This window comes from Heterodontus francisci, unplaced genomic scaffold (assembly GCF_036365525.1).
Source record: "Heterodontus francisci isolate sHetFra1 unplaced genomic scaffold, sHetFra1.hap1 HAP1_SCAFFOLD_758, whole genome shotgun sequence".
In the NCBI taxonomy this organism is placed as follows: domain Eukaryota; kingdom Metazoa; phylum Chordata; class Chondrichthyes; order Heterodontiformes; family Heterodontidae; genus Heterodontus; species Heterodontus francisci.
The window spans coordinates 45,744-60,011 of NW_027140450.1; the positions used below are offsets into that span (position 1 = coordinate 45,744).

Here is a 14,268-nt window from a genome sequence, read left to right on the forward strand (position 1 = left end):
AGGGGACGGTAACTGCAGTGAGAAAGGGACACCAGCAGATGGAGATGGTGAGAGGGGGCAGCAACGGCAGTGAGACAGGGACACAAGCAGATGGAGATGGTGAAATGGGTCAGTAACTGCAGTGAGACAGGGACACGAGCAGATGAAAAACGTGAGATGGGGCGGTAAGTGCAGTGAGACAGAGATACCAGCAGATGGAGATGGTGAGGGGGGGGGTGTGTAACGGCAGTGACACAGTTGCACCAGAAGATGGAGATGCTGAAGGTGGTCAGTAACTGCAGTGAGGCAGGGAACCAGCAGATGGCGATGGTGGTAGGGGACAATAACTGCAGTGAAGCAGGGAAACCAGCAGATGGAGGTGGTGAGAAGGGGACAGTAACTGCAGTGAGACATGGACACCAGCAGATGGAGATGTTGAGAGGATTCAGTAACTGCAGTTAGACAGGGACACCTGTAGATGTTGATGCTGAGAGGATGCAGTAACTGCTCTGAATCAGGGACACCAGCAGATGGAGATGATGAGAGGGGGACAGTAACTGCAGTCAGACAGGGACACCAGCAGATGGAGATGGTGAGAGGGGGACAGTAACCGCAGTGAGACAGGCACACCAGCAGATGGAGATGGTGAGAGAGGGGCAGTAACTACAGTGAGACAGGCACACCAGCAGCTGGCGATGGTGAGATGGGGAGAGTAACTGCAGTGAGACAGGGTCACCAGCAGATGGAGATGTTGAGATGGGGACAGTAACTGCAGTGAGACTGTGACACCAGCAGATGGAGATGGTGAAAGGGGCACCATAACTGCAGTGAGACGGGGACACCAGCAGAAGGAGGTGGAGAGATGGGGCGAGTAACTGCAGTGAGACAGGGACACCAGCAGATGGAGATGGTGAGAGGGGGCAGGAATTGCTGTGAGACAGGGACACCAGCAGATAGAGATGGTGAGAGGTGTCAGTCACTGCAGGGAGACAGGGACACCAGCAGATGGGGATGGTGAGAGTCAGGACATTAACTGCAGTGTGACAGGGCCACCAGCAGATGGAGATGGTGAGAGGGGGACAGTAACTGCAGTGAGACAGGGACACCAGCAGCTGGAGATGGTGAGAGGGGCACTGTAACTGCAGTGTGACAGGGACACCAGCAGATGGAGATGGAGAGATGGGGCAGTAATTGCAGTGAGACAGAACACCAGCCGATGTGAATGGTGAGAGGCGAGAGTAACTGCAGTGAGACAGGGACACCAGCAGATGGAGATGGTGAGAGGGGGCAGGAACTGCAGTGAGACAGGGACACCAGCAGATGGAGATGTTGAGAGGGGGCAGTAATTGCAGTGAGACAGGACACCAGCAGAAGTGATTGGTGAGAGGGGACAGTAACTGCAGTGAGACAGGGACACCAGCAGATGTAAATAGTGAGAGGGGGCAAGAAATGAAGTGAGACAGGGACACCAGCAGATAGAGATGGTGAGAGTCAGGACATTAACTGCAGGTAGATAGGGCCATCAGCAGATGGAGATGGTGAGAGGGGGACAGTAACTGCAGTCAGACAGGGACATCAGCAGCTGGAGATGGTGAGAGGGTGCAGTAACTGCAGTGAGATATGGACACCAGCAGATGGAGATGGTGAGAGGGGCAGTAACTGCAGTGAGACTGGGACACCAGCAGATAGAGATGTTGAGAGGGGGACTGTGACTGCAGTGAGACAGGGACACCAGCAGAGGGAGATGGTGAGAGGGGGCAGTAACTGCAGAGAGACAGGGACACCAGCAGATAGAGATCGTGAGAGGTGGACAGTAACTGCAGTGATACAGAGACACCACCAGATTGATGTGGTGAGAGGGGACATGAACTGCAGTGAGACAGTGGCACCAGCAGATAGAGATGGTGAGATGGGCGTCAGTAACTACAGTGAGGCAGGGACACCAGCAGATGGAGATGGTGAGAGTCAGGACATTAAGTGCAGGGACACAGGGCCACCAGCAGATGGAGATGGTGAGAGGGGGACAGTAACTTCACTGAGACAGGGACACCAGCAGATTGAATGGTGAGAGGGGGCAGGAGCTGCTGTGAGACAGGGACACCAGTAGATGGAGATTGCGAGAGGGTGCAGTAACTGCATTGAGACAGGGACACCGGCAGATGGTGATGGTGAGATGGGCAGTAACTGCAGTGAGACTGGGACTCCAGCAGATAGAGATGGTGAGAGGGGGGGGGTCAAAAACTACAGTGAGACAGGGACACCAGCAGATGGAGATGGTGAGAGGGGCAGTAACTGCTGTGAGACTGGGACACCAGCAGATAGAGATGTTGAGAGGGGGACAGTGACTGCAGTGAGACAGGGACATCAGCAGAGGGAGTTGGTTAGAGGGGGCAGTAACTGCAGTGAGACAGGGACACCAGCAGATAGAGATGGTGAGAGGGGCACTGTAACTGCAGTGTGACAGGGACACCAGCAGATGGAGATGGAGAGATGGGGCAGTAATTGCAGTGAGACAGGACACCAGCCGATGTGAATGGTGAGAGGCGAGAGTAACTGCAGTGAGACAGGGACACCAGCAGATGGAGATGGTGAGAGGGGGCAGGAACTGCAGTGAGACAGGGACACCAGCAGATGGAGATGTTGAGAGGGGGCAGTAATTGCAGTGAGACAGGACACCAGCAGAAGTGATTGGTGAGAGGGGACAGTAACTGCAGTGAGACAGGGACACCAGCAGATGTAAATAGTGAGAGGGGGCAAGAAATGAAGTGAGACAGGGACACCAGCAGATAGAGATGGTGAGAGTCAGGACATTAACTGCAGGTAGATAGGGCCATCAGCAGATGGAGATGGTGAGAGGGGGACAGTAACTGCAGTCAGACAGGGACATCAGCAGCTGGAGATGGTGAGAGGGTGCAGTAACTGCAGTGAGATATGGACACCAGCAGATGGAGATGGTGAGAGGGGCGGACACCAGCAGATAGAGATGTTGAGAGGGGGACTGTGACTGCAGTGAGACAGGGACACCAGCAGAGGGAGATGGTGAGAGGGGGCAGTAACTGCAGAGAGACAGGGACACCAGCAGATAGAGATCGTGAGAGGTGGACAGTAACTGCAGTGATACAGAGACACCACCAGATTGATGTGGTGAGAGGGGACATGAACTGCAGTGAGACAGTGGCACCAGCAGATAGAGATGGTGAGATGGGCGTCAGTAACTACAGTGAGGCAGGGACACCAGCAGATGGAGATGGTGAGAGTCAGGACATTAAGTGCAGGGACACAGGGCCACCAGCAGATGGAGATGGTGAGAGGGGGACAGTAACTTCACTGAGACAGGGACACCAGCAGATTGAATGGTGAGAGGGGGCAGGAGCTGCTGTGAGACAGGGACACCAGTAGATGGAGATTGCGAGAGGGTGCAGTAACTGCATTGAGACAGGGACACCGGCAGATGGTGATGGTGAGATGGGCAGTAACTGCAGTGAGACTGGGACTCCAGCAGATAGAGATGGTGAGAGGGGGGGGTCAAAAACTACAGTGAGACAGGGACACCAGCAGATGGAGATGGTGAGAGGGGCAGTAACTGCTGTGAGACTGGGACACCAGCAGATAGAGATGTTGAGAGGGGGACAGTGACTGCAGTGAGACAGGGACATCAGCAGAGGGAGTTGGTTAGAGGGGGCAGTAACTGCAGCGAGACAGGGACACCAGCAGATAGAGATGGTGAGAGGGGGACAGTAACTGCAGTGATACAGAGAGACCACCAGATGGAGATGGTGAGAGTGGGCATTAACTGCAGTAAGACAGGGACACCAGCAGATGGATATGGTGAGAGTCAGGACATTAACTGCAGGGAGACAGGACCACCAGCAAATGGAGATGGTGAGAGGGGGACGGTAACTTCAATGAGACAGGGTCACCAGCAGCTGGAGATGGTGAGAGGGGGACAGTAACTGCAGTGAGACAGGGACACCAGCAGCTGGATATGGTGAGAGGGTGCAGCAACTGCAGTGACACAGGGACAGAAGATGGAAATGGTGAGAGGGGCAGTAACTGCAGAGAAACTGGGACACCAGCAGATAGAGATTTTGAGAGTGGGACAGGACCTGCTCTGACACAGGAACATCAGCAGAGGGAGTTGTTTAGAGGGGGCAGTAACTGCAGTGAGATAGGGACACCAGTAGATAGAGATGGTGAGAGGGGGCAGTAACTGCAGTGAGACAGGGACACCAGCAGAGGGAGATGGTGTGAGGGGGAAGTAACTGCAGCGATCAGGGACACCAGCAGATAGAGATGGTGAGAGGGGGACTTAACTGCATTGAGACAGGGCACCAGCAGAGGGAGATGGTGAGAGGGGTCATTAACTGCAGTGAGACAGGGACACCAGCAGATAGAGATGGTGAGAGGGGGCATTAACTGCTGTGAGATAGGGACACCAGCAGATAGAGATGGTGAGAGGGGGCAGTAACTGAACTGAGACTGGGCACCAGCAGAGGGAGATGATGGGAGGGGTCATTAACTGCAGTGAGACAGGGAAACCAGCAGATAGAGATGGTGAGAGGGGGACATAACTGCATTGAGTCAGGGCAACAGCAGATGCGAATGGTGAGAGGGGACAGTAACTGCAGTGAGACAGGGACAGCGGCAGATGGAGATGGTGAGACGGGGGCAGGAACTGCTGTGAGACAGGGACACCGGCAGATAGAGATGGTGAGAGGTGTCAGTAACTGCAGGGAGACAGGGACACCAGCAGATGGAGATGGTGAGAGTCAGGACATTAACTGCAGGGTGACAGGGGCACCAGCAGATGGAGATGGTGAGAGGGGGACAGTAACTGCAGTGAGACAGGGACACCAGCAGCTGGAGATGGTGAGAGGGGCACTGTAACTGCAGTGTGACAGGGACACCAGCAGATGGAGATGGAGAGATGGGGCAGTAATTGAAGTGAGACTGGACACCAGCCGATGTGAATGGTGAGAGGCGAGAGTAACTGCAGTGAGACAGGGACACCAGCAGATGGAGATGGTGAGAGGGGGCAGGAACTGCAGCGAGACAGGGACACCAGCAGATGGAGATGGTGAGAGGGGGCAGTAATTGCAGTGAGACAGGACACCAGCAGAAGTGATTGTTGAGAGGGGACAGTAACTGCAGTGAGACAGGGACACCAGCAGATGTAAATAGTGAGAGGGGGCAAGAAATGAAGTGAGAGAGGGACACAAGCAGATAGAGATGGTGAGAGTCAGGACATTAACTGCAGGTAGACAGGGCTACCAGCAGATGGAGATGGTGAGAGGGGGACAGTAACTGCAGTCAGAAAGGGACATCAGCAGCTGGAGATGGTGAGAGGGGCAGTAACTGCAGTGAGACAGGGAAACCAGCAGAAAGAGATGGTGAGAGGGGGACTTAACTGCATTGAGTCAGGGCAACAGCAGATGTGAATGGTGAGAGGGGACAGTAACTGCAGTGAGACAGGGACACCGGCAGATGGAGATGGTGAGAGGGGGCAGGAACTGCTGTGAGACAGGGACACCAGCAGATCGAGATGGTGAGAGGTGTCAGTAACTGCAGGGAGACAGGGACACCAGCAGATGGAGATGGTGAGAGTCAGGACATTAACTGCAGGGTGACAGGGCCACCAGCAGATGGAGATGGTGAGAGGGGGCAGTAACTGCAGTGAGATATGTACACCAGCAGATGGAGATGGTGAGAGGGGCAGTAACTGCAGTGAGACAGGGAAACCAGCAGATAGAGATGTTGAGAGGGGGACTGTGACTGCAGTGAGACAGGGACATCAGCAGAGGGAGTTGGTTAGAGGGGGCAGTAACTGCAGTGAGACTGGGACACCAGTAGAGGGAGATGGTGAGAGGGGGCAGCAACTGCAGAGAGACAGGGACACCAGCAGATAGAGATCGTGAGAGGGGGACAGTAACTGCAGTGATACAGATACACCACCAGATGGATGTGGTGAGAGGGGGCATGAACTGCAGTGAGACAGTGACACCAGCAGATAGAGATGGTGAGAGGGGCGTCAGTAACTACAGTGAGGCAGGGACACCAGCAGATGGAGATGGTGAGAGTCAGGACATTCAGAGCAGGGAGACAGGGCCACCAGCAGATGGAGATAGACAGAGGGGGACAGTAACTTCCCTGAGACAGGGACACCAGCAGCTGGAGATGGTGAGAGGGTGCAGTAACTGCAGTGAGACAGGGACACTAGCAGATGGAGATGGTTAAAGGGGGACTGTAACAGCAGTGGGACAGGGACACTAGCAGATGGAGATGGAGTGATGGGGCCAGAATCGGCAGTGAGACAGGGACACCAGAAGATGGAGATGGTGAGAGGGGGCAGCAATTGCAGTGAGACAGGACACCAGCAGATTGAATGGTGAGAGGGGGCAGGAGCTGCAGTGAGACAGGGACACCAGTAGATGGAGATTGTGAGAGGGTGCAGTAACTGCATTGAGACAGGGACACCGGCAGATGGTGATGGTGAGATGAGCAGTAACTGCAGTGAGACTGGGACTCCAGCAGATAGAGATGGTGAGAGGGGGAAGGAACTGCAGTCAGACAGAGACAGCAGCAGATAGAGATGGTGAGAGGGGGGTCAAAAACTACAGTGAGACAGGAACACCAGCAGATGGAGATGGTGAGAGGGGCAGTAACTGCTGTGAGACTGGGGCATCAGCAAATAGAGATGTTGAGAGGGGGACAGGGACTGCAGAGAGACAGGGGCATCAGCAGAGGGAGTTTGTTAGAGGGGGCAGTAACTGCAGTGAGACAGGGACACCAGCAGATAGAGATGGTGAGAGGGGGCAGTAACGGCAGTGAGACAGGGACACCAGCAGATGCAGATGGTGGGAGGGGGCAGTAACTGCAGCGAGACAGGGACACCAGCAGATAGAGATGGTGAGAGGGGGACAGTAACTGCAGTGATACAGAGAGACCACCAGATGGAGATGGTGAGAGGGGGCAATAACTGCAGTGAGACAGGGACACCAGCAGATGGAGATGGTGAGAGTCAGGACATTAACTGCAGTGAGACAGGGACACCAGCAGCTGGATATGGTGAGAGGGTGCAGCAACTGCAGTGACACAGGGACCGAAGATGGAGATGGTGAGAGGGGCAGTAACTGCAGAGAAACTGGGACACCAGCAGATAGAGATTTTGAGAGTGGGACAGGACCTGCTGTGACACAGGATCATCAGCACAGGGATTTGTTTAGAGGGGGCAGTAACTGCAGTGAGATAGGGACACCAGCAGATAGAGATGGTGAGAGGGGGCAGTAACTGCAGTGAGACAGGGACACCAGCAGAGGGAGATGGTGAGAGGGGTCATTAACTGCAGTGAGACAGGGACACCAGCAGATAGAGATGGTGAGAGGGGGCATTAACTGCTGTGAGATAGGGACACCAGCAGATAGAGATGGTGAGAGGGGGCAGTAACTGAACTGAGACTGGGCACCAGCAGAGGGAGATGGTGAGAGGGGTCATTAACTGCAGTGAGACAGGGAAACCAGCAGATAGAGATGGTGAGAGGGGGCATTAACTGCACTGAGACAGGGCACCAGCAGAGGGAGATGGTGAGAGGGGTCATTAACTGCAGTGAGACAGGGACACCAGCAGATAGAGATGGTGAGAGTCAGGACAGTAACTGCACTGAGACAGGGCTCCAGCAGAGGGAGATGGTGAGTGGGGTCATTAACTGCAGTGAGACAGGGACACCAGCAGATGGATCTGGTGAGCGGATGCAGTAACTGCAGTGAGACAGGGACACCAGCAGATGGTGATGTTGAGAGCGGGCAGTAACTGCAGCGAGACAGGGACACCAGCAGATGGAGATGGTGAGAGTGGGCCAGTAACTGCAGTGAGACAGGGACACCAGCAGAAGGAGATGGTGAGAGGGGGCATTAACTGCTGTGAGATAGGGACACCAGCAGATAGAGATGGTGAGAGGGGGCATAAACTGCTGTGAGATAGGGACACCAGCAGATAGAGATGGTGAGAGGGGGCAGCAACTGCACTGAGACTGGGCACCAGCAGAGGGAGATGGTGAGAGGGGTCATTAACTGCAGTGAGACAGGGACACCAGCAGATAGAGAAGGTGAGAGGGGGCATTAACTGCACTGAGACAGGGCACCAGCAGAGGGAGATGGTGAAAGGGGTCATTAACTGCAGTGAGACAGGGACACCAGCAGATAGAGATGCTGAGAGGGGTCAGTAACTGCACTGAAACAGGGCACCAGCAGAGGGAGATGGTGAGAGGGGCAGTAACTGCAGTGAGACAGGGACATCAGCAGATGGAGATGGTGAGAGTGGGCCAGTAACTGCAGTGAGACAGGGACAGCAGCAGATGGAGATGGTGAGACTGGGACAGAGCAACTCCCAACTCAATCGGTCAGATTCTCAGCAAAATATAATCTCTAATCAGGTTTAATATAATTTCTGTGCTCAGAGCTGTGAATATAATATGGTATTTCTGTCCTGTGGGGAGTGTAGTGAATGGAATATGAAATGGGATTTAGTTCCAGTATTTATCTCTTTCTATGATTTCACTAATTTAACAATGATATTGAAAGGGTATTTCACCCCCTTCGTCAGCTCCTGTCTGAATTTAGTCTGGGTCACAGTGTAAATACACGTGTTGGTGCAGGAACTGAGAAGCTGCAGCATCTTTGATGTTTCTTGTGTAATAAAGACAGGGTCAGTGTAGGAAGAATAATACTGTATATCTGCAAATCGCTTATAAATGACGAACACCACCCGGGTCACCCATAACAATATAAAACTGCCGGATATACTGAAGAGTAAAATAATTGATTTTCTCCGATTCTCCATCTCTGGGTCCTTGTGACTTTCTCCATTGCTGTGGCTCCGGAATCCCCTGCGGACTTTACTGGAGAATAAAATACGTCTGACCGTCAGAATATTGAGCAGCAAAATCAGAAATACCGGGACACAAGGGGTTAAAATGTAATTAAACAATTCAAATGCCCCCCATGTGGGGGAAGTAAAATAACTCAGTTTGTAAAGACAACCCATGGGAACATTATCAATCATGTAATCTTGTTCCTGTGTAAAGTACCAGGGGAGAGACTCTAAACAGCCCAGCGCACTCACTGTTCCTACAACCACAGCCGCTGTTTTCTCGGTGCAATATTTTGTTTTCAGCTTCTCACAACAAATGGCTACAAATCGATCAAAGGTGAAAATGACTGTGAGCCAAACAGAAATATCTGTGGCTGCAGAAAACAGAAAGAAAGTAAGAGAACACACAGGAGTAATTCTCAGGAATGAATATGGGAAGTACATTATAACAATTATGTACAATATGGGCTCAGTGATAACGAGCAGGAGATCAGACACTGCCATTCCCACCAGGTAGACAGTGATACATCTGGAGAGACCGCACCTTCCTCGGGACAGGATCACAATCGCTACCAAGTTGACTGGAAGACAGGGAAAAGGAAGCAGAGAAATTACTGATCAGACCTGGAGACAAAGCAGCAGTTTGACAGGATCTGGGCTGAAATTTCCAGCTTTGTTACTGCATCTAACAGTGAAAACTGATTCATTGACCTGGGCAGTGCTTTGTCACAGTGAAATGTTTGAAACACAATTATTAATAATGAATTGGGAAATTGATACAAAAAGTGAATAAAGCCAGCACCGGATCTACTGGAAATACTGAGTGAGGATGCAGTACCGGTGTGGAAATGAGGAGGAGTTCTACAGAGATGGAATCCAATGTGTTAAATGGGAGTTTAGCTCCAGACTGCTGGTCGGGAAGGATTGAGGACAGCAGCATGTGCAGATAGTTTATTGCTGTGGGTTCAGAGAGCCGACAGGGAATGGTACAAAATGGGAAAACACTGAAAACTGTTGCGGTGAGTTTGAGGTTGTGATTTATTTGGAGGTGGAGCCAGTGAGTGTGATTGGGAGGGAGAGAAGGAAAGGAACATGTTGGAGCTGGAGGAGAGACAGGAGCAGACGGTTTGGGAAAATGGATAAACTGAAGCAATGGATGAGGAGACAGAAAATTCAAAACAGTGAGAGGAGAGGGTGAGATTCACAGGGAGAGACTGCAGCAGAATGTTAGAGGAAATCTAATCTTTAGATCCAAGTAACACAACGCAATTAATACATTCAAACAATAATACATGTGGTTATTGGTGTTGGAGAACCTTTCATTGTTTATACAATATAGTCAATATATTTAGTTTGTACAGGCAATTAAATATCAATTTAAATATATTACTGATATCAACCTCATTCTTTATTGAATTCAGCAGTCACAGAGATTTTGAACTGCAGTATTTAAAAATGAATTACCATCAGTGAGGAACTGAATCTGTTATGTGTATTCAGTCAGTAAGTGAGGAATAGGAACTTTCCACAGAACAAAAAGGGAACCTGACAGAAAGAAACGTAGAGGATCAAGTCCAGCAGTAAAATGAACACAATCTGACAACAGACACCTTCAACTCACAGTTTCTCTCACTAATTGTTCTGGATATTCCAGCTCTTAATGATAGTGTATTATTCACACCACTGGTTTTTTTTCATTTTCTTTCCTTCTGGTTAACATTTTCCCTGCTCCTTTTTCATTCCTTCTCTCAGTCGCCCTCCCTATCTCTCTGGAGCACTCATACCCTGCAAACTGTTACATAATGCTGCGTTTCACATACGATTTATTCCTAACATTCTGCACCTGTGTTCTGTTCACCAGCCCCATGTTCAATGATTCTATTCTCAGAGTCAGTTTGTTCAATGGTGCAACTTCTGTGAATAATTTAATGTGTCTACAGAACACCAAAGTCTCCACCTGTTCACCCACACTCATCACTTCATGCACAATACATGGAGTAAACAGAATCGACAGCTTCTTCTAGACAAACCTCTCAATCATTGAAATTCCTTCGCCTGGAATTATAAAGTACACCGTTAGAATGTGGGATTGTTAAATTAATAAAACACCAACATCAGCACTGTAGATGATAATCTACAGATAAATGGAAAGACTCTTGATTCCAACTGATAAGAGTGTAAACCAATAAAACATCACATCAATACTTTCCATTTTACAATGTGTTCCAGTGACAGTGAAGACTCCACAGTGAAGCAGAGAAGGAGATGTGAAAGAGGCAGCAGCAAACTCAGTTCAGTACCCAGACCTCTGAAGCAGCATCAGACAAACACAGAATGAAATAATGCTTTTTCAGAGTGATAACCAATAAATACATTGAAATCCCAGTTAAAATAAAACATGTTATTGGGGAGGGAAGACATTTTTCTGTCCCCTTGCAATACTGAGACTGTGAGAAGTCTCATTATCAATCACTGAAAATAAATAATGCATAGAAATATTCCAGGACCAGTTAGATCCACATAATGAATCTATTAATAGTCCTCATGGTTTGGTTCTTGATCCTAAATGAGCTACCTCATTCAAATACATACAAAATGCAGAATAATCCGGTAAGAATTCCAGGGTTACTTAAACCAATGCCATTCAAGATATAATGGGACTCCTGCAAAACGGAAAGAGTAGACAATGAGCAGATTCCATCAGTAAATTTCTGGAAAAGAACAGGCGGCTGTGTAACACACACAGTGAGAAATAATACTGAGTACAGCAGCACAGTTAACATCGAGTTACACCATTATCAACTGATATACTGGCTTACCAGGAACTCCAATTGCTGCAAGTACAGGATAATAAATGCTTTCTATCTGATAGATTAATGAATGTCCCATTTCTGTGAGAAGCAGAGACTTCTGTTAGCCTGAAACCATGAGCACAGCAGGCACTGTGAGCTGATCCATTCCAGTGGGTCCTGATTTATACAGGGGATACGTCTCCACTGACATGGTTGAACCCATGATCATTGTTATTAGTTACACTCACCTGAACAAACACATTACATCTGTAGCTTTGACTCTGATCTATATAATGTGGTGGATAAAACACAACCATTTCAATCTCAATGACATTTTCTTAGGAAGACCTCTCTCGGGAATAAATATGAAATCTGTACTCATACTGGATGGATGCTACAATTATGAGTGGCGGCATTTACAATTTCCATATTATTGTGTTGACCTTGTTCACCCTTGGCGTTTCTTTTGTGACTGATCTGTCTGCAGTGGACACTGAATCCAGGGACAAAAGCAATCCAGTTTCACTCTGTTCCTGCCTTTTCCCAGTTAAAATGTGAACTTTGAGTCTCTGGTTTTGGACTACGTTCAGGGTTACTGCCATAAACTAGGGGGGAGATACTGTACACATCCATTGGGGAGACTGTCACGTCTTGAAAATATCACTGGGCTAGTAACCCAGAGGCCCAACTTAATGGCCTGGGGACAAGGGTTAAAATCCTACCATGACATCTGCTACAATCGAAATTCAATCAATTACCAAAATTATGCAATTGAAAGCTAGTTTCTGTATTGGTGCCATGAAACTATCACAGATTGCTGTGAAAACCCATTTGGATCGCTAATTGCTTTCTGGGAAGTAAATCTGCCATCCTTATCTGGTCTGGCCTATATGTGGCTACAGACCCAGAACAATGTGGCTGACTCTTAAATGCACTCTGAAATGGCCCAGCAAGTTGTCAAGGGCAACAAATGCTAATCATGCCAGCGGAGCTCACATCACATGAAGGAATACAAGAAAATCTTCTCTCCGCTCGCTCACTGCAGATATTTCCGCTTATTCTATCATGGTTAATAGCTCCAGTAAAATTGGATCTTTGCCAACTCCTGACTCCTTTACTGCAGTTCACTGCTGACCAGACCCCCAATTTCCACCTTCCCTCACTATCAACTTCTCCAAATCCCTGCTTCCATGTCCAACCCTCACCAAGTCCATCTCACCCAACATCTTCATCCTAACTGACCTGTATTGGCTCCCAGTACTCTAAGTACTACAATTTATAATTCTTACCATTGGGTTAAAATTCTTTCATGTCCTCACTGCTCCTCATCTCCAGCCACTCCTCCAAACCTCCATCCGTGGTCTCCCCATACCTCTGACATTGGTATCTTTTAGTGGTACTGCCCCCGTCTACAGTGTGCACAGAATCCAGGGACAAAAACAATTCCATCTTAGTCTGTTCCTGTCTTTTCCCAGTTAAACTGTGAACTTTGAGATTCTGATTCGGGACCACCTTCAGGGTTACAGTCTATAAACTACTGTGGGTGATATTAGGGGGCAAACACTGTACACGTCCATTGGGAGACAGTCATGGCGTGATAATGTCACTGGGCTAGAAATATATCTAACAATTGACGTTTATTGTGAACTAACATTTAGCTTCCTTCAACCCCTTCGTTGCAGTATGGTAAAGTGGGAAAATTTAGGAAATAGGGCACAGTATAGGAAAAAACTAAGGGAGAGGGATTCTGGGAGATTATGCCAAGTTTTAACTTGCTTATTTGCAGAAAAAGAGTGAGACATTGAGAGCAGACAGTGAAAACAGCCTGCGTAGATTTGTCTCGTAATGAGATTTTAAAAAACCTCAAAATTTAAAGCATTGCAATAACGTGGTCAACACAAAGGGAAACTAATTGCACAAATTCAAAAGGTTAGCATCCATCACAAAATTATTCTTGGTTCGTTCAGAAAGGCATTCTTTAATACAAGACTAATCACTGATTGGGAGAGGGGAGGGTTAACTGGAAAGCTGCCAGGCTAAAAGGAGTCATGTCTTTGATATTGTATGGCAGAGAATTTTTGAACAACAATGATACAAGAGAGAGAGACCGACAAATAACCTGAATGGCAAAACCTAAAAGAGAAATAGTTCTGCGCTCTGCTGTCCAATCTCTAATATGGGGACTAGGAGCAGGGGTCACTGTTTAAAAATAAGGCAGAGACATTTTTTTTTCTCAGAGGGTCGTGAGTCTTTGGAATTCTCTTCCTCAAGTCGTAATCTGGTGGACGCAGAGTCTTTGAATATTTTTAAGGCAGAGATAGATAGATTCTTGATAAGCAAGGGGATCGAAGGTGATCGGGGGCAGGCGGAAATCTGGAGTAATCACTTTAGCCATGAACTTATTGAATGGCAGAGCAGGCTCGAAGGGCCGAATGGCCTAATCTTGCCCCTAATTCGCATGTTTGTATGTCGTATCAGTGTTAGACTGTTCATTACTGCCTGAGCTTGTGAATGTGGTTAATCTAAAAACTGAACAAACTTGTCTTTCCCTTTTTACTCTCAATAAAGTCGATTTACAACATGCTTTGTGCTGTCAAGTCTGTTACCACCTGAGACGAGGGTAAAAACCACC

The 14,268-nt window shown here is 48.9% G+C and overlaps 1 protein-coding gene across 1 annotated transcript; it reads right to left on the minus strand.

Moving 5' to 3' along the window:
• Positions 1-8,544: 8,544 nt before the first annotated feature.
• On the minus strand, positions 8,545-11,733 carry LOC137359825 (probable G-protein coupled receptor 139; the record flags this gene model as incomplete). Its single annotated transcript, XM_068025529.1, has 2 exons — positions 11,664-11,733; positions 8,545-9,425 (listed from the first exon to the last, which is right to left on the minus strand). Coding segments are annotated over exons 1-2 (951 nt in total), but the record flags the coding sequence as incomplete, so codon positions are not given.
• Between the last annotated feature and the right edge of the window lie 2,535 nt (positions 11,734-14,268).